The sequence below is a fragment of the Siphateles boraxobius genome, unplaced genomic scaffold, assembly GCF_051911475.1.
Source record: "Siphateles boraxobius isolate OS27281-9 unplaced genomic scaffold, OSU_SipBor_1 7, whole genome shotgun sequence".
Classification (NCBI taxonomy): Eukaryota; Metazoa; Chordata; class Actinopteri; order Cypriniformes; family Leuciscidae; genus Siphateles; species Siphateles boraxobius.
In genome coordinates this window covers 36,722,331-36,743,171 of record NW_027509197.1, presented here as the reverse complement: position 1 = coordinate 36,743,171, position 20,841 = coordinate 36,722,331, and the positions used below count along the sequence as shown (strand labels likewise).

Genomic DNA, 20,841 nt, shown 5'->3' with positions numbered 1-20,841 from the left:
ATTAATAAAGTTTATTTCAGAACAAGGTTATTATGGTTAACTGAAACTATTAAAATTGTGTTTGCTATCATTTAAATAATTTCAAATATATGAGATGAAAAGCAAATTAAATGACAATTAGAATAAGTTCTAAGCACCAAAATTACTAATTTATAGTAATAAATAAATAAACAGTAAAACTGAACTAAACATGAATGACACATTAATAGTAATATTTAAACTTAAAGATTTAACTGAAATTAAAATGAAAATAATAGCTATTTCAAAATATTAATAAAAACTATAATTGTAGCCTATATATAAATGATACTAAAATAACACTGGTTTAGAAGCACTTAGAGTTATATATGACCTATAACCTATAGGCCTAAATGACATTTATACTTTCAGGCCTATATATATATAGGCTACTGTAAACTGAGTTTTTTTTATTTATATTCTATGTATCAACCCTGTCTCCCTAATAAAATAAAAAATGCCTTACTACTTATTTCACTTGATCATTTTATTAAAACCTTAAAATGTATTAATTATTTCAATTTTTCTTCATTTCTTCTATCATATTGTTCCTTTCTTGTTCATCAAAAATCACATGAGGTATTGTTTCTTCAACATGACATTGTTCACGTCATAACCCATTTGGATGTTTTGTGTTATTTAAATTGTAATGCCCTAACATTATTCTATTATAAATAACCTCTTCTTTCAATGTTTTATATATTTTGTTTTACTTCATTAATTAAGCTATAAAGAAATAAACCCTTTCCCCATTGTTCCACTTTCCTTTCCATTCTTTTATTGCTTTATTCCGTATTAAAACCTTAATTTCTTAATTTTCCTGCTTAATGGAACTTGTATCTCTAGTGTTTCTCTCTGTAAAGCTTGTTTTGCTAATTTATCCATATCCTCATTTCCCTTTACTTACAGTAGGCTATATGTGTGCTGGAACTCAATTAAACTGACTTATATATCATTTTGAACAATTTCTGAATGTATTTGTAACATACTAAAGATAATATCTTGTGGCTAGATTTAAAAGATCTCAAGATCTCTCCCAAATGATTATTATTGCTGGCTTTATTCCACTGATCCTCTGATTTCTGGAATTAAAAAAGCAGCATCAGTTCTCCGACACTCTGGATCTGTTGAGCCGTCTGTAAATATTTGAATAAGGGGAACATATACTGAAAATGCAAATGTCAAGTCTACTTCTCATTCTGCTTTTTTAACCTCCAACAGATGCAGATCTACTTGAGTTGTTATGGCTCATCTTGATACTATTTACTTGCATTTCTTCTGCATACATTTTACTACTTACCCAAAGCTTCTTTTAGAACTTTTATTTTGTTCCCAGCACTTCTGTAAAACCATATTTGTAGGATGTTCTTCTTTATGCCCCTTAGCCAAGTAATTAATCATTAATTGTAATTTCTCCTAACAAGGCTATAAGACACAGTCTCAGCTTGAGCTTGTATTTTAATTTAAAAGAGTTTTTCTAACAAGGTTTTTTGAGGCTGAACCATATACCACACTACCATAATCAAATACAGACCGGATCAGAGCCCCATAAACAGTTTTTCAGAATAAACACAGAATAATATGAATTTAACTTCTTCCTAAACTGTTCCTTTAAGCGACGCGTTTATGATTGACAAGCTCACGGACCAATCAGCATCGCGGAGGCGGAGTTTGTCGATCGCATTCTACTTCCCTAGAAGAGAGAGTGGAGACTCACAACACAAACGGGCGGTCCATCATCACCAACATCATCATCATTATCATCACACACTGGACCTGCAAAGATCAGCCGTGAAAGAGCGTCGCAAAGCCGCATCGGCCATTGACTGCACATCAGCACGGGCGTCAAACCATCAGATCCGCTGGAGATGGCAGGGATTCTGGTGTGGTTCTGGAACGAGAGGTTCTGGCTCCCGCACAACGTGACCTGGGCTGACTTGAAAAATACTGAAGAGTCAACCTTTCCACAAGCCGAGGATCTGTATCTAGCGTGTCCTTTAGCATTCTGCATGTTTATGATCCGGCTGGTCTTTGAGAGGTACGTCCAGTGTCACATCTTCATCATCACCATCAGCACCAGCATCATCATCACTGCTGAAGATGATGTTGCGCTCAGGGCTTCATCCTCAGCTGATGATCATGATGGGACTGGTTTGTGCTCCTTCACATTGTCACTGAATCCTTGTATGAATTAGGACAATGACAGGAACTCAATATGGCCCTTCTTCTGGAATAATGATACTGATGAAAGTAGGTCAGTCAGTGCCTCTCTTTGTTTTGTAGATAAATCTTAGGTGTGCCGTATAGTTTAGTTTTTTCTAAACGGGATGCTTTTATAGCAAATGTAAAGTTTTTGAATTTCCCATTGACTCCCAACACCGGGGCATCTTGTCACACTACTGTATGGGGTAAGTTGTCACAAAGGGAACCCGTCCTTTTCAGAACAAAAAACAAACAAACAAACAGTGAAACTATTACTGTAAGAAGCACAGAATTTAGTGTAATTAATATGTTTACTATTATGCGTCATGTCACCCAAGTGTAGGCTATTATGTAACATATTCAGGTTTATAGAAACCTGTCAAAGGCATGTATTAATCAGAATTTTAAGTCATCTTATTTAGAATATTTACAAACATTAAAAGAAACGTCATGGCCTACATTTTGCAATTCATCACAATGTTTTAAATATTTTTGAAATAATTTCATGTTATTTGATCACAAATGCAGTAAAAACGGTAATATTGTAAAATATTATTACAATTTAAAATAACAGTGTTCTTTTTAAATATATTTTAAATGCAATTTATTCCTGTGATGCAAAGCTGAATTTTCAGCTTGTCACATGATCCTTCAGAAATCATTGTAATATGATGACTTGATGCTCAAGAAGCATTTGTATTATTATTATCAATATTGAAATCAGTTGTGCTTCTTAATATTTCTTTGGAAACCTTATTTTAAAAACATTATAAATGTCTTTACTGTCACTTTTGGTCAATTTAATGCACCCTTGCTGAGTATTAATTTCTTTTAAAAAAGTCTTACTGACCGCAAATTTTTGAATGGTAGCATATAAGTCATATATTAATAGGTAATCATGCTCATCTTGAAAATAAATGAATATAATTTAAATAGTTTGACATAATTGTTTATGCAGGTGCTAGCTGCAACACCAAGAAACTATTTAAAAAAACAATTATTGCATGTGAAATAGAAAATATGTTAATTTTATATTTTATCGACATTCTTTCTGTCATGACTGTGCTGTTGGTAACAATTAAATAGATAGAGCTAATAATCAGTTAGAACATTTTCATAGTCTTCGAAATAATTCCATAAAACAAAATATTTTATATATATATATATATATATATATATATATATATATATATATATATATATATAATGTTGTTGTTTTTTTCAGAACCAGTGTTTGGTTTAAAACCAAAATTCAAAACCACTGCTATAGAAACAAGCTTTTGTGCATTTGGGCTTTTGACTAGTTACTAACACACAGCCCCTGTGACAACTAGCCCCGGCCTCCCCTATATCATTATTATATCATTTAGATTATTCACTGTGCACTTGATATCAGCAGTATATCACGCTTTCCAGTTGGTTAATATGATTAATTATTAATTATGGGCTTTGACATCTGAAAGTGTGTTGGCTTTCAATGTCACAAAAGCAGCAGCTTTGACATATTCCCAATGGGACGGCGCAGTGTCAGGTTTTGTGTTTATATATGCCACAGACCATCTGCTCTTCTCCTTCATCTGACAGAGTTCTTTACAGCTGAATTTTGATCTTCATTGTTAGAAGGTGAAATATACTCCTGGGATTAAGTCTAGGGAGGATGATGGATCTTCTAGGAATCGTTTTTATTACCAAGTTTAACCCATGTGTTCCGGTAGTTCTGACTTTGCATGTTAAAAAACATTTTCAAAATAATAAAAAGCAATCAGTGTCCAATCAAAAGTTGATGAAAGCTGCCGTGGTCTTCGCTGTGGCATCACTTAACTTCCTCTGTGGAAAGAGGACACATTATCTGATGTGCAAACGTACTCTTCCATCCTCCTGTACTATCGCTGTAAAGTTTTACGATGAGGAACAGCACATTTATGGCATTTCAGCCCCACAGAAGCAAACAGTGTGCAAGCGGCAAATCAGTCTGAGCACGGACTTCATAACCTTATCGTGGCTCTTCAGCTTTATATAAGAATCATTTCTGAAGCAGTTTCTGCACTGAATTGCATTTTCATTGTGTGAGGGCTCTTAATTGGATGAGCTTATTAATTAAGTGGCTAAAGCTCATTAAAACTGTCTTCTGTCTAGTGACATCTCACTTCCCATGTCTAGCATTAGAAGACCAGTTCATCTCTAAGTATTTGCGTATATACACTGCACGGCCAAAAGTTGCTGATTGGATTTAAATAGGCAAATGCTTAAGAGTCTATAATGGATCATTATTGCAGTGCTTATTATGTTTCTATCATGTTATTTGGCAACAGTTCTTCTAACTCTAGTTGATGGAGTGTGTAGCTTTTCATTTGTTAAACAAGCATGTAGGAAGACACATCATGGCTATATTGAAGAATGACAATGTCAACATTCATCAGGCTCAAATTGTGAAAGAATCATTGGCTCCTCTGAGTCCAGACTTAAATTCATTGAAAGTCTTTGGGATGTGCTGGAGGAGACTTTACAGAGTGCTGGACTCTTGCATTTCAATACAAGATCTTGAACAAAAATTGATGAACCTCTTAATGGAAATAACATCACAACATTTATTTACATCAAGAGGTGCATCATATTTTGGTCAAGATCTTGTATTGTCAATGAGTCCAGCACTTTGTAAAGTCTCCTCAAGCACATCCCAAAGGCTTTCAATGAATTTAAGATTTATCATTCAAGATTTTGTTTATAGCTGACTCATTTCATGATGATCCTCAGTTATGTGCTGAATCTACACTGAACTGACCTTAGCTGAACAATTACACTATTCTCTTTTTATAGCTGCTTTACAGCAGAATTTAATTCTGTTTGTATGATTGAATCATTATTAATTTATCCCTGTAAATCTGTATTGTATAAAGTGCTATATAAATAAAGGTGAATTGACTTGATTTGACCTTTTAAAATAAGTCTCTTTTGGTCATCAAGGCTGCATTTATTTGATCAAAAATACAGTAAAAACAGTAATATTGGTAAATATTAATTCCAATTTAAAATAACTCCTTTAAATTGGAATATATTTGTAAATATAATTTATTCCTGTGATCAAAGCTGAATTTTCAGCATCATTACTCAAGTCTTCAGTGTCACATGATCCTTCAGAAATCATTATAATATAATAATTTGATGCTCAAGAAACATTATTATCAATATTGAAAACAGTTTTTCAACTTTTGTAATATTATAAATGTCTTTAATGTAATTCATCAATTGAATGCATTCTTGCAGAATAAAAGAATTAATCGCTTTAACTAACCAGAAACTTTTAAACTGTAGTGTACAAATATATTCTTAGTTATTCCTGTTCTGAAGTGCCACTTGAACTCATTAACTTTGTGAAAATTAATATGCTTGTGTTCAGGATGTATTTCTATAAAAGTGTATGCCAGACTTTCAAAAATATGCTCTGCTCAGTTCAGCTTTATTAATTATTACTTGATTATTTTCCATATCGACTAGAAAATGAACGCAATGTAAATAACAAGCTAAAGTCAGCCATTGCTGGATTGAGTTAGAATACATGAGGACGTCAATGTGAACATCATCTTTGAAATCAACGTTAATATAATTATCATAATGATTTGTGTACTTTAATCAAACAGGATAAAATGTTTATGGATAGACACAAACAAGCCAATATTACAAAATATCACATAATTCATCAAAGCCATCGCAGGAAGATGTCATTAGCACACTGCCTTTGTTAGTTAAAGGTTTTTAAAAAAGGTTTTTAAATTGAAATTCAATGAATTGATGTCCATAAATAAGCATTACTGCCAGGAACATTTAAGAAATTGCCAGTTTATAATTTCAGACGTTGGACAAATTATCAACATGTGCTTAAAGAAAGTTAAGTGATTTATGATCACTTCATTGACAATGGGATAAACATGACTTCCATCTTAAAAATAGTGAGTTAATATTTAGTCAGATAAGAGATTTTAAAGGTGCAGTATAAGAATGACAACTAGTGGTTGAAATAGGTACTGCAGTCGAGTTCAAAATATCTGAGATTGTTGTTTCTCCCGCCTCCTGCTCCTCAGATTGGATTGGACGCTCACACGGGTTGCCAGTTTGAGCACACGCAACAGAAACGAGTGCAATGGACAATGAAAATGATCACTGACGAAAAAAATAACAAACATTCCAGCCTGGAAATGCGCATTTCAAAGTAAAATAACTGGCTGTAGAAGTGTTTTTCAGGGAAACAAGTATATGAACTTTGCATGTTTCCCAATATATGCAAACATCATGGTATTTTTTTATGCTTAAGTAGAGTGAAAAAGTTACATACAGCACCTTTAAGATGAGGATATGAAAATGTACTGCATAGTAGCCATGGCCCATGAAATGTCTCTACTGGTTGTTTTTCCTTTATGACATTCTCATTATCAGAACAACAAGATGTAATCTCATTAGCATAAAAACACAAATTTTAATGCAGTTTCTCTGATCATGTTTATCAGACCTTCGCAAAAGAAGCTAGTCAGGCAAAGTGCTTACAACTGGCCCGTGTGGTTTCCTCGCTGTCTCTGCAGATTTGGCAAGACTTCCACAGTGATTGCAAACAGGAGGATTTCTTTAGCCGCCCGCTGTGGTTGCAGGCGTTTTACCTCTGAGGTTCCCTTCCAAAATGTATTTTTAATGCAGCCTGTCAGACCTTCAGAATTAAGTTAGCAAGCATTGATATCAAAAGATATGCATCTAATAAAGTCTTTTCTTTGTTTTTTGTTGTTGTAGGTTTATTGCAAGACCATGCGCACTAGGTCTGAAAATCCAGGCCAATGGACCGCAGAAGGCTCAGCCCAACGCCATTCTGGAAAAGGTCTTTACTGCCATCACCAAGGTAAAGACCATGTTTCTTACCACTGTTCAAGAGGATTTACTGCTCTGGGAGGGTAAGAAGAAGAAGAAGAAGCACTATAACACACTGCTTTTTAAGCGGTTTAGTGCTTTTATAAATGGCTGTGTCTGCAGTTTGATAACATAGGGCCAACTTGAGCTTTAGGCCGTGTGTCCACCAAAACGTTTTTTCACGCAGCTGGCGTATAATTCCAATTGTTTTCAATGGGAGCGCCGCGTTTTTTAAACGCCATAAGCGTGACGAGGCGCTGAGCGTGTATTTAACGCTCAAGCGCTGAGCGCCCCGGCGTTTTTTACTGGTCGCCGAGAGTTGAAAAATTTTCAACTTTGGGTAAAACGCTGCGCTCATCACTGTCACTTTTTACACAGCCGTCCAATCACATTGGAGGAGGGGCGGGACAAATACCACACTGACCAACTGTCACAACATTCTTTCTGTGCAATGACGTCAACCAGCAGAGCTAAGCGAACAAAATGGATGAAAAATAACATTTTAGTATGAAACAAATTATCTACGAAATCAGTTTCAAGCAAACTGTGCTGCGGATATTCTGTATCATAGCAACGAATCGTCTCAACTGAAAAAACGCAGCGCTGCCAAAACGCTCTCAAGCGCCCACAGCTAGGCGTTTTCAGCAGAGCGCCTAGCGTTTTCAGCTGGCTAAAAACGCTTTGGTGGACACACAGCCTTAAGCCCAACTTGAGCTGTTTTATGATAATAAGGAGCTGCTTGACCCTTGACTGTGCTTTCATTTTTTTAAATTCTATGATTTTCTCACACATATCCTATGGCTTAACCACATGGTCCCAAGCTCATCAGTCTTCAGTCAAAGCCATAGAGTGTCTTTATAACCGAGCCTTGAAAGTTCTGGACAAGAAGAGAATAAGATATCATCACTGCCGAATTCTAAGTAAATACATGATTTTAAGTTTTGCTAATATTAGAACCATCACCCGATCATCGATTGCAGTATCCCTTTTCGACGAGCATCATTTGCCCAGGCTGCTTTTTCAGTAAAAGGAGCACAATTCTGGAATTCTCTGCCAGACCACTTGAAATGTATCCCAACATTAGCCTCGTTAAAAAAAAACACCAAATCGTGGTTTATTCAGGAATAATCTTGCTCTCATATTTAGTCTTACTCTTTGCCCAATGTGCCTTTTTTTCATTGTAATTTTTTTTCATTGTATTTAATTCTCTCTGTCTGGTCGTCTTTTTCTTATTTTTATTTTTAATAATGTTAAGCTGTATTTTTTTCTTAAGAAAAAGCCCTTCTAGGGACAACTGTCGTGAATTAGCTCTAGCTAAAAACACTATGATACATAATTCAGGGGTCAGTTGCATTAACCTCTAAGACTAGTCTTACAAGTTAGACATCAAATTTGTTTCTTTTAGACTGTTCATAGCTTTTTTAAATCAGTTACATAAAAACGTAGATTGGCCTAATTGAATACCGAAAGGTAAGACTGACTGCCACTGACTAACTGCTAGTGGGTCATACTAGAATTTAAGACACTGTCTTAACGTAATGGCTATGTTTATGCAACCGGCCCCAGATGACTGTTAAAGCTTATCTATGTTATTTGTATCTGTCCCTATCTAATAAACATACTTACTTGCTTACAAATAATGAGTAAGTTAGTTTCAATATGACAGCAATAAATAATGTGCTACTGGACAGATATTTGTATTTAAAGGGATGGTTCACCCCAAAATGAAAATTCTCTCATGGTTCACTCACCGTCATGCCATCCCCGATGTATGACTTTCTTCAGATAAACACAAATTTTTAGAGAAATAATATCTATATGAGCCCATAAAATGCGAGTGAACGGGTTCGATCAAGACGATAATCCAAGCAATGATTTAGAAAAAGAAAAAAACACCTAGGACTGGGCGATATGGCCCACATTTTTTTTTTTTTTTTTATAGATTTCAAATATGTCAATATTAATAATTATCTTTCAGGTTTGATGCAGATTTTTGCTCCTAGTGAAAGTTGTAGAAACCAGACCGTTAATTGTGGTTTTAAACTATATTTTAAACAATTAAAAACAATTTAAAGAATAATAATGGCGCTAATACCAGTAAATTGACTAGCGCCAACCTTAGTAAATCACCTTGCGTGATTCATTTAAATTCTCTCCTCCCATAAATTTAGAGTCTAAAAGGGAAACTCCTACAAATAATGTCTAAACATTTTTAACTGCGTGTCTTTAGTAAATCCTGACAGTCGGTTTTTAACGGCAAATGAGGGTTTGTGCTGGCGAGAGCTGTTAGTAAATCTGGCCCAATGGGCTATCAGATGACGTAAACAACCAATGACAAAACAGAACTACTAAACAAGATAAAAAGGCGATGAACATGAACCAATGAAGAGACAGAACTAATAAGATAATCATAAAATGAAACGATAGGTGTGTTTGATTTGATGCGGCGCTGCGTAGACTGATTGGCGTCAGTGTATGTCGGTTAGAAATTCTGTCCGACTTAAGATGGTGGAGATGCCACGTGATGTATGCCATCAATACCGTGAGAGCGATAGGAGAGGGCTGGCTAATGAAAACTTGACACAAGAACAAGCGGGAAAGAGAGATCACATGACGTGAAACACATGACTAGACTCACATGAGGGGAACATGGATTCATGTGACATTAATAGTGGATAGTGGATGCTGTCAGAGTTTGACTGAAGCAGGTCAGTAATTAAACTCAGCTGAACATTTTCTTTTTTGTGTTTTAGATTGAAAGGGCGTATTAAACCTACCAAAGTTAAACCAGCCAGAGAAGCGAGAGTTTCATCTTGTCAATATTTTCATTTCATTAATATTAACAGCATAATCGACAGCGACAGGTCTTTTAGGCTGCATTTGCGAGGCATAATGATCTGATATTCTGACACTAATCCTGCCTGCTTAAGTTCACTTAAAGAGACAGTTTATCCAAAAATGAAACATCAGTTTTCATTTTCTTTTGTGTTTTGACCAAGAAGGACATTTTTTTTGCATGTTTTTATCAGTGCTTTGTGTATTTATATTGTATAGATTTTTTTGTATTTCTGTGCACTAGAAGCTTCTGTCAACAAGACAGATTCCTTGTGTGTGTGAACAGACTTGACGATAAAAGCTCATTCTGATTCTGAGTTTACTCTTCATCCATCCATCCATCCCTTCCATCCAACCATCCATCCATCCATCATCCCATCCATCATCCCTTCTATCCATCCATCCAACCATCCATCCATCATCCCTTCCATCCATCCATCCATCCCTTCCATCCAACCATCCATCCATCATCCCATCCATCCATCCATTCATTCCTTCCATATATCCCTTCTATCCATCCACCCATCCATGCATCCATCCATCATCCCTTCCATCCAACCATCCATCCATCCATCCATCCATACATCATCCCTTCTATCCATCCATCCAACCATCCATCCATCCATCCATCATCCCTTCCATCCATCCATCCATCCCTTCCATCCAACCATCCATCCATCATCCCATCCATCCATCCATTCATTCCTTCCATATATCCCTTCTATCCACCCACCCATCCATCCATCAATCCATCCATCATCCCATCCATCCATCCATCCATCCATACATCTTCCCTTCTATCCATCCATCCAACCATCCATCCATCCATCCATCATCCCTTCCATCCATCCATCCCTTCCATCCAACCATCCATCCATCATCCCATCCATCCATTCATTCCTTCCATATATCCCTTCTATCCATCCACCCATCCATCCATCCATCCATCCATCCATCATCCCTTCCATCCAACCGTCCATCCATCCATCCATCCATCCATACATCATCCCTTCTATCCATCCATCCCTTCCATCCAACCATCCATCCATCCATCATCCCTTCCATCCATCCATCCATCCCTTCCATCCAACCATCCATACATCCATCCATACATCATCCCTTCTATCCATCCATCCATCTATCCATCCATCATCCCTTCCATCCATCCATCCATCCATCATCCCTTCCATCCATCCATCCATCATCCCTTCCATCCATCCATCATCCCTTCCAACCCTCCATCCATCCATCATCCCTGCCATCCAACCAACCATCCATCCATACATACATCATCCTTCTATCCATCCATCCATCCATCCATCCATCCATCCATCATCCCTTCCATCCATCCATCCATCATCCCTTCCATCTAACATCCATCCATCCATTCCTTCCATCAACCATCCATCCATCCATCCATCCCTTCCATCCAACTATCCATCCATGATCCCTTCCAACCCTCCATCCATCCATCATCCCTTCCATCCAACCGTCCATCCATCATTCCTTCCAACCATCCATCCATCCATCCATCCCTTCCATCCATCCCTTCCATCCAACTATCCATCCATCCATCCCTTCCATCCATCCATCCATCCATCCATCCATCATCCCTTCCATCCAACCAACCATCCATCCCACCATCCATCCATCCACCCATCCATCATCCCTACCATTCATCCATACATTCATCCCTTCCATCCATCCATCCATCCATCCATCCATCCATCCATCCATCCATCATCCCTTCCATCCATCCATCCATACATCATCCCTTCCATCCATCCATCCATCCATCAATCCATCTATCCATTATCCCTTCCATCCATCCATCATCCCTACCATTCATCCATCCATCCATCCATCCCTTCCATCCAACCATCCATCCATCCATCATCCCTTCCATCCATCCATCCATACATACATCATCCCTTCCATCCATTCATTCATCCATCCATCTATCCATCCATCATCCCTTCCATCCATTCATCCATCCATCTATCCATACATCAGCCCTTCCATCCATTATCCCTTCCTTCCATCCATTCATTCATCGATACATTCATCCATCATCCCTTCCATCCATCCACCCATCCATGTTGTTGTACAGACTTTTATCTGTACTTTAACATCCCTAAAAAGGCACCTATGGCCAATAAACCGTTTTTTAATAATAAAAAAAAAAGTTAAAATTAATTGATCAGTAAAAATGTAAAAAAAAATGTGTAATATAGTTTAGTAATTTTACAAAATAATGTATCATATTCTTAATGGGACTGGAATGAATCATGACATTGAGAAGATTTTTTTTTTTATCAGTCATTTATCTTTAAATAATTGTTAAATTATGCAGAAATGTGATTAAAAACTGCAGAGACTGTGAATCAGAATCAAATCAAGCAGTTGTCACAGTTGCTGAAAATTGATTACAGAGAATCACATTAAGTGAACAGGACATGTCTACAACAAATTCACTGTGAACTCTCGTCCCCTATGAGCTGAATCAGTATGTAATGTAAATTAAGTTCATTTATCTTGAATCAAATGCAAGTGTTCTTACTGAAGTTCATTTGAGAATGAGGACGAATACCTAATGTAAGAATAACGTCTCAACTTTTTGAGCTCTTGTCTTGAGAAAAAGAGAACCGTGTCGATGGTGACGGCAGTATGGATTGACTGTACAGGTAATCGTAATCTCAAAGTTATAAATGCAGAGTGATAGTGAGGCTCTTTGACGTGTGTGGCTTTATCAGAGCTCATGTGCACTGACGCACCGGGACTATTTTTAGACACCACAGAACTAAGTTTCCTTGACAAATGTTCAGATTCTCAAACACACAATATCCAGGCACACTTTAAGAATAAAGAGACAATTCCTGCCTGAAAAGAAGAGAGAGAGAGAGAGAGAGAGAAAGAAAAAAGTGTGTGTGTGTGTGTGTGTCCTCAGGGAGAATCTCATGTAGATGCTTCATTCTAATTGGAATTTGATTGAGTTTGCATTAAACCCATTACTGATAGACATCAGTTCTAGGGCTAAGAAATATTTTTGGTATAAAAGTAATTTTCTTTAGAAATCTTTTTTTTTTTTTGGCCAAAGCTCAGGTGTCTTGTATCATCCTGAAGTGGTTTATTTTGCAACAATAGCTGTATACTATTCTGCTTTTGCATGACTACTTAAGGAAAAATAATAATAAATGGACATACAATATTGATTGAAGGGTTTTTTATGAGGAAGAGAGCAGAGTAAAACTAGCACAGCATTTATTAATCTCAGTTAATGTTAACATCAACATTTACTAATATATTATTATTATAATCAAAAGTTGTAAATTGAATAGTTGTATTTTATTAACTCATTTGTACAAAGATGAATAAATACCATACAAATGTATTGCTCATTGTTAATGCATGAACTAATATTAACTAATGGGACCTCATTGTAAAGTAGCAACAATATTTAATTGCTAAACGCTACAATGAAAAATCAGAATCAAGTATTTCAGATATCTGTTAAATGAAGTAAAACATTGTACTAAAAAAATGTCAAACACCTACACAATGCCTCAATGACTGTTGTTGGGGATTTTGATTCGACCAACTGACTGAATATTTTTATTGTTTTTTACAAAACTACTTTTTCTGTAAGTTAATGAATGATTCATTCATTCAACAACACTGTTCTGTCGAGTTAAAACAAGTCTTATTATTCTTCATTATTCATTTCATGTCTACAAAGTCGTAAGATACTAATACTACAAGTATTTGTCTCCACAAATGACAACAAAGCAGATTTTTTCCCTTTGTTTTATCAAGCTAGAGACAAACAAGCCTAAATAAATAAATGAAGAGATTCAGTAATGCCCTTAAAGAGGGATAATTATTTAACTTTATTGCGCTTGCTCGCATTAGGGCTGTGTGATTAAACGTCATTGATTTTTCTTTTTCTTACATCCCTTAACCTAGTATTAGTTTTTACTGAAGTAGCCTATCGATAATTGTGAAATTAAAAATGAACAAAAAATTATTTTTATCATAATCGAGCAGCCCTACTCGCAATTGACGTACTTTTAATTGTGTATGATCTTCAGTCATTTTTACAAATTCAGAAATTGTGGATTATGCATTTTGCACACCTGTTAAACCTGTTCTTCGTATTTTCTTAACTCTACTTGTTTTACAGAATAACCTCACATTCAAATCCGACTGTATGGTGGCCAGTGATGGTCAGCAGATCCTCAATCAATGACATGCTTTGTTGGTTTTGTTTGCATTTTGTTCAGAGCCATTCTCAGTTTTGTTCAGACAAGTTCAAAGCGGCATATGTGTTCAGTAAGACAAAATGAGAAATTAGGGCATGGAAGTGAAGAATGATTTGTTCACTTGAAAGATTCGCTTATTCACAACTGATTCCCCACTACTCAAGTCACTATAGTATGCCAGCAAAGCAGTGCATCCCAGTGTGATTATGTCTCATATGTGCAGATGTCTTTTTAAATGTGCATGGAGTGAATTTTTCAAGCTGTTACATCCAAATCCAGGCGGTTTGTTTGTCCTCGAACGGTGTCAGATCTCTGCAGTGAGATGCTTGTGTGTCTGTGTGTTTCAGCACCCCGATGAGAAGAGGTTAGAGGGTTTGTCCAAGCAGCTGGACTGGGACGTGAGGACCATCCAACGCTGGTTCAGACAACGACGCAACCAAGAGAAGCCCAGCACACTGGCGCGCTTCTGCGAGAGCATGTGAGAATCGGCTTTTTGTCTGTGCTTGCTTTGTCAGGAGCCTGATTTGTTATTGTTAACTTTTTGTGCATAATCAGAATTTAAATGGTTGTAATTCATTAACGATTTGGAATACAGACCCAAAAATGGTTGGTCTCTTTTTAGAGAAGACACTCAAAATGATTGCAGAAGTGAAAGCAGTTTCAAAACATGAAAGTGTAAAAGTTGACTGTAAAGCAAATGTACTGAAGTAAATATTTTGTTTTATATAAAATGTATATTTAGCTAAATAATTTGGATTCTAAAATAGAAAGTCAAAGTAATGTGTCTAACCAAGTTGGTATTGCAGAAATTGAGCCCGCTAAATGGTTTTAAAGTACCGTTTCCGTTATAAATGCTGGAGTATATTTTAACATTTCATATGTATATGTATATATATATGGGACATGCTTTTCTTTGGAGTAATGTGCTATGATGAATCGTTCGCAATAAGGCCAGCTACATGCATTAAGGGCAATTCTGTGTAAGATTTTAAAACATTTTTGAAAAGGAGACTTTTGCTCATCAAGGCTGCATTTTATTAATCAAAATTACAGTAAAAACAATAACATTGTGAAATATTATTAGAATTTAAAATATATTTAAAATGTTATTTATTCCTGTAATGCAGAGCCAAATATTCAGCATCATTACTCCAGTCTTCGGTGTTAGTTAGTTCAATTCAAATCTGAATAAATTTATTAAGTTCTTTTCTCAAGAACTTTTGAACGATAATGTGAACATGGTCAGTTTTGATTTCACGCTAACGTGAGTTGTTTGTTCCACATTTGTTCCACTTTTCTTTTGTCTGCTGATCTCATTTGGTTGGTGTTGGTCCCTGTGGTGAAGCTTGTCTGAAATAGACAGGTCTCACCTGTGTGTGTTATTGTGTACCAGTGTCGGCTAGTTAGGCGGCATGAGGGCAAGTAGGCCAGTCTATTCCTGTCTCTCATTTTGTCACCTGTCTTTGCTCGTCCTGTCCGCAGAATCTCATTTTCTTGTCCTTTACTGCTTTATCTCTCTGCATTAACGGTATTTCTTCTTCCATTCCACATTTTGCCATAACTCAGACGTGATTTTGAATGAATATTTGACCAGAAACGTAACTAACATGATGCACCATGTCACTGCTCATTTGCATAAAGTCAACCTCTGCTAAACTCTCATCGGCAGCACTCGCTGTTGCTCATGTCGGCATAAATCAGCAACTTAATGTCTTACAATGGCTTTGTAGAACTGTATGTGTGAACGCTGTCTCCTTGTTCACCGTTTGTAGCCTCAGCTGTGGGATTCAATGACACTAATGTTCTGTCGGTTTCTCTCTGATCTACAGTCGAGTCTGAAAAGCCCCAGAAGTAATAGTGACCATCTAATCAGTGCTAAAGCACGACACTGTGCCATTTCTTTCAGAGGCAATTAAGCCAAAGTCTTCAAAGATCACAGAACACGCTCACTTTTGAGAACTAGCCTAATGAGAACTATAAAATGATGAGAGTTATAGAGCCACTCTGATTCTAACTAAAGGCACTATTGGAAATCATGTTTTGTTGCGCTTGAAAAAGCACTGCTTTTAGAGAAGAGGAAGCTAAAACAACTGTGATTCTCAATTTATCCAGAATCGTGCAGCTTTAACTCCCGTTAACATTTAGTCTTTGAAATCTTGCACCCGGGAACAATGCAAGTCGACACCATTGTAAAAAGATATATTTCCTCAAGCAATGCTGTATTTGACTAATCAAACCTCATAGCCTTATAGGCAGCCCAGTTTTATTTAAAGCCCATTTTGTCAGCTGTGAATTAAAGAGTCTCTTTTTTTGACAACAACCGGTTTATAAGCGCTTCTCATTACAAGCTTTGAAAGATGGTTGGCATGCACGTTAAAGCGACCCAAAGAGATCGACATCTGAGACACTGAACACAATAGGTCATGAGTTCATATATTTATTATTTCACAGCCTTAATGATTTGATAATCAATCTAAACCATACCTAGTTTTGTTTTATTTTCGATTAATTATACAGTCCTAGTATAAACTGAAGGAACAGAATGCAGTAGAAGTATGCGAGAGTGACCTTATGTTCATAATTAATTCTGTGAGTGGCATCCAGTTATCATCTAAGAAATAAAAAGTGTTATTGATTGTGCCTGATGTTCTGGTTCATGCATCACACGGAAAGGTCAAGGTCATTGCATTTGCTTATCTAGGTCATGTGTGTGTTTTGTGCATACAGAATACTTTTTTTTACTATGCACAGTTTACATACTATATACTGAACAAATAGTAAATAGTATGGTAGTATTCTAGTCAGAACATAAGTTTATTCTGTTAGTGGATTATTTTCTGGCTTAGATTTTTAACATTGTATTTGGGGTTTTTTTTTGGCATAAGGAAGTCTTGTGATTTCTCTTGTTAGTCGTGTAAGCTCGACAGCATTTTTTTTATCATCTTTCTCACTTTGCGAGAAAAGAATCACAGCTCATAGAAAGCTCAGTGGAACGAGTGGATTATTTCACACCCACAGAGAATAAGGAATATTTTTAGTCTCCATAGAAACACTGTATGACTTGAACATTTACACAGATTGTGTGGTCAGTTTTATGCATTTTCAGTTCAGTATGTTGTCAGAGTTGTATAAAAACAACCAGATGCTTCCCAAAAGATTTTGACGTGGTTATTGCATAATGCCTGAGATCACCACAATTATGGTGCACTTCCAATCCCATCAAAAACATGGGAATTTGTGAACGTATATAAAGATTTCTCACAATGCAATCTCTCTCAGAGCTGTTGTGCTTTAAATCCACAATGCACTTCATGTTTGGATTGAGGAGTGTATTAAAAACTGGTGTTTTCTAGTGTGTCTGTATTGAACATTCACCATCCAGGACCTAAACTATGTGTTTTAATAATCTAGAACTATATTACAGAATTCAGCAGATTGGTTTTGGAAGTATAAAGTACTTTCATTTAATTTTCGCCTCAGATTAGAACGATAGATTGTTTTACTTTAAAAAAAAAAATATATGTATAATGTTAAAATTGTAAATGTTATGTAAATGTAATCTTTTTTATCTTACATCATTTGCTTTGCTTTATAGTATTATAGTTTTCTATCAAAAAAGCTCAGTTTTGTTCCATTGACTTCTTTCCTGCTTTTCACATTTTCTGTTGTTGTTTGCAATAAAAAAAATGAATCCGTTTAGAATTTTCTGAAATCCATGTGAAGAAAATCAATGGGGAAAATACTTATCCAAGGCTGCTGAAAAAGTGGGCGATCATTGATTTGCTGTCTAGTTAGCGGGTATGGAACCAGCTATAGTAATTTTAGTATGCTTTATACAAATGCTTATTTCTCTCTCTTTTTCATGTTTAACTAACCTGTTACCAGGCAACTGCGTAGACCTCTAATTAGCTAAATTACTCCTGTGTGTTTTTACTATTGATCAAGAATAAGGCTCAACATTTTGGTGTATTAAATAATGCCAAACAGCAAAAACTGCCCTTTCATTTCAATACACTTGAATTGATTATATTTCCCTTTGCTTAAAAAAGGCCTCCCCGTGCTTCGTTAGCCAAACAAAATCTTTCTTTCTCTCAGCCGCTGATTATGAAGAAGCCAGCCGTGAAAGGTTTACTGGGTGATGCAGTTTAAAGTTACTGAGAAGTGGGTGAACAAGAGCTGGTGTTTCTGTGCTCCATGGTCCAGCGCAGTCCTATCCGTCCTCAGAGAGGCCTGTCAGACAACATCACTGATCAACTGCAGCGTCTGAAAGCAGAGCATCCCTCTCTGTGAGGAGACTCAGGTGTATCTGCTCCTTCTGGAAGGCCTTTCAAGGTCAAGCCCAAAGGCTCTGATTTGCTCTCTGGTGTTTTACAGTAAAACTGCTGAAAGGAAGACGTCCAAAGCTTCTCAAATAATAACCTGAGTAACACATTGTCAAATGCATTTCCTTCTTCCAAGTAGGACTGAGTGATGGCTTATATAATCTTGACATTATTTCAGCCTTTTAAAACATAATTTCAACCAAACAATAAGTAGATTACAAATGTTTAATGCAAGATGAAAAATACAGTAAACACCAAAAAAATTATCAAAACTTCGATAAATAAATGAACTTTTCATTAAATGCACCAATAAATGGCAATAAATGTCAATATTTACCTATAGATTTAAATATTTACAACATTTTAGCATTTTAATGATTAATTTTAGCAAATGAATCATTGAATCAGATTTCTGAACTTATTCATTTAAATTGGATAGGATTCACAGAAATTCTTTTTTAACAACTTTGATTTTACTGCTAAAATTTAAAGATGAAATGTGTAATTTCGGTTCCTCTAGTTTAGCATCTCTAAATGAAATAGCAAAAAAATAAATTAAAAAATCATATTTTTTAAATAATTTTCTAGCAGTTTTCATGAAGACTCCCGTTGTCTTTCCATTTATTGATTTATTTTATTTTATTGTAAAGTCATTGTAAATATATCTTCACCAGCCTACTTTCCAAATGATTACATAAATAGTATTTGGTTTTACATTTTTTACATTTCATAGCAAATTACTTCTGAACAGAGTTTCAATAAAAAAAAAATCAATTTTAAATCATTCATACTTTGACATAAAACTGCATTTTATTTTTTTGTAGGTTATCTTGTTTTGTCATTTCAGTGTTGTTTTGCATAGACTTTTAACACTTAGCTTTTTATTTATCTTAACCACAAATGATTGGTCTGGAAATTAGTAAAAATATAAGCATATGCACTAATTAAAAAGCCATTGCTGTCCCAGAAAAACATCAAAGACAGAATGAAGTCTTTGGCAGAATATGGGAAGTTGTGTGTAAGTGATGAATCACAATGAAACACGAGTTGCATGATGATGCTCCAGAGCGATGAAGAGACTGTGTCATTGTGTGGGAGCCTTTTAGCTACTGGTTTTAATGAGCTACTTCTCTGTGAAAAGTAATATAATGCTTTGGAGTACAGGAGAATATTGCAGAATGGCTTGATTTCCACAAATGAAAAGTTGTTATCTAAAAAGGAATGATCAGATGTTATAATTCAACAAGACAATGCTCCTGCCAAAATTGTAAAGACAACCTAGAAATGGCTCGAGAACAAATCCATCAGGCTCATGTTTGTCCAGATCTGAACCCTATAGTGAATATTTGATGTCACATTAAACTCCAACAAACTGGAATACATTTTTCAACTACTCATGAATTGGACTCAAAGGAAGGAACAGCAATTGATGTTGTTTTCATTTCTCATGCATAGTGACAGGGAGTTCTGTCTATGTGAATATCAAAGCGGTAATTAATGCTGTATATCACATGGTAATCCTCAGAGGGCTGTACAACCGCAGTCTTTCGGCCTCAGGGAAGGTGCAGTGTCTGTGGTAGGTGTTTGTTTGGCTGTGAGACCCTGTTACTCATTTCTTTGTCGGCTTTGATCTCAGAGGTATCGGCTGGCACAGGCTTCTGCGCTTGGAAACTGACCACAGGCAGAGAGATCTATAACCACAGAGACAAGCTCACCTGGTATTCCCCTGCACTCGCCGACTCTTTAGTTGTTCCCAATAGAGCGCTGCAGTGATGCTGTATTTTTGTAGGCCAACCTGGAAGTTAACATAAACAAAAAAACAATAGGATTTTTCCATTGGCTGTTGAGTTATTGCACAAAATAATCTCTGTGAGCAACAAAAGTTTATGATTCTTACACATTTTGTTGATGGAGATAATCTTCACTACTTTTATGAATTTTGAAGACAACTGTGAGTAAAATGCTAAACGTAGACTATAAATAAACTACACCACGGATCGGGGTGTAACGGTATAAAGAAGTCACGGTTCAGTACGTATCTCGGTTTTGGGGTCACTGTTCGAAACGAGCTCGGTACAACAAAAAGCAACAAATCCCAAATGCTAGGTTTCTTTTTTTATTATTTCATTGTCAACAGACGGTAGTGCATATTACATTTGGTTCCAACTAGCTAGTTCCCTCTTGAGGTAGTTGGTACAGTACAGGAGAGCCTGAAGCAGTATACAGTATGTACTCTTGCATAGGTCTTTTTTTTATATAGGGCTGATTAAAAAACAATAGTTATTTGGTCACAATCAGCTACAAAACTGAAAAGT

The 20,841-nt window shown here is 36.0% G+C and overlaps 1 protein-coding gene across 1 annotated transcript in view; it reads left to right on the top strand.

The window, feature by feature from the left end:
• Nucleotides 1–1,733: 1,733 nt before the first annotated feature.
• cers6 (ceramide synthase 6) overlaps nucleotides 1,734–20,841 on the top strand; it is a 48,854-nt gene continuing 29,746 nt past the window's right edge. The window contains exons 1-3 of the mRNA XM_077217034.1: nucleotides 1,734–2,056; nucleotides 6,997–7,102; nucleotides 14,552–14,682. Of these exons, the coding sequence (XP_077073149.1) occupies nucleotides 1,887–2,056; nucleotides 6,997–7,102; nucleotides 14,552–14,682 (407 nt within the window). The 5' untranslated portion in view covers nucleotides 1,734–1,886. The remainder of the gene's footprint in view (nucleotides 2,057–6,996; nucleotides 7,103–14,551; nucleotides 14,683–20,841) is intronic.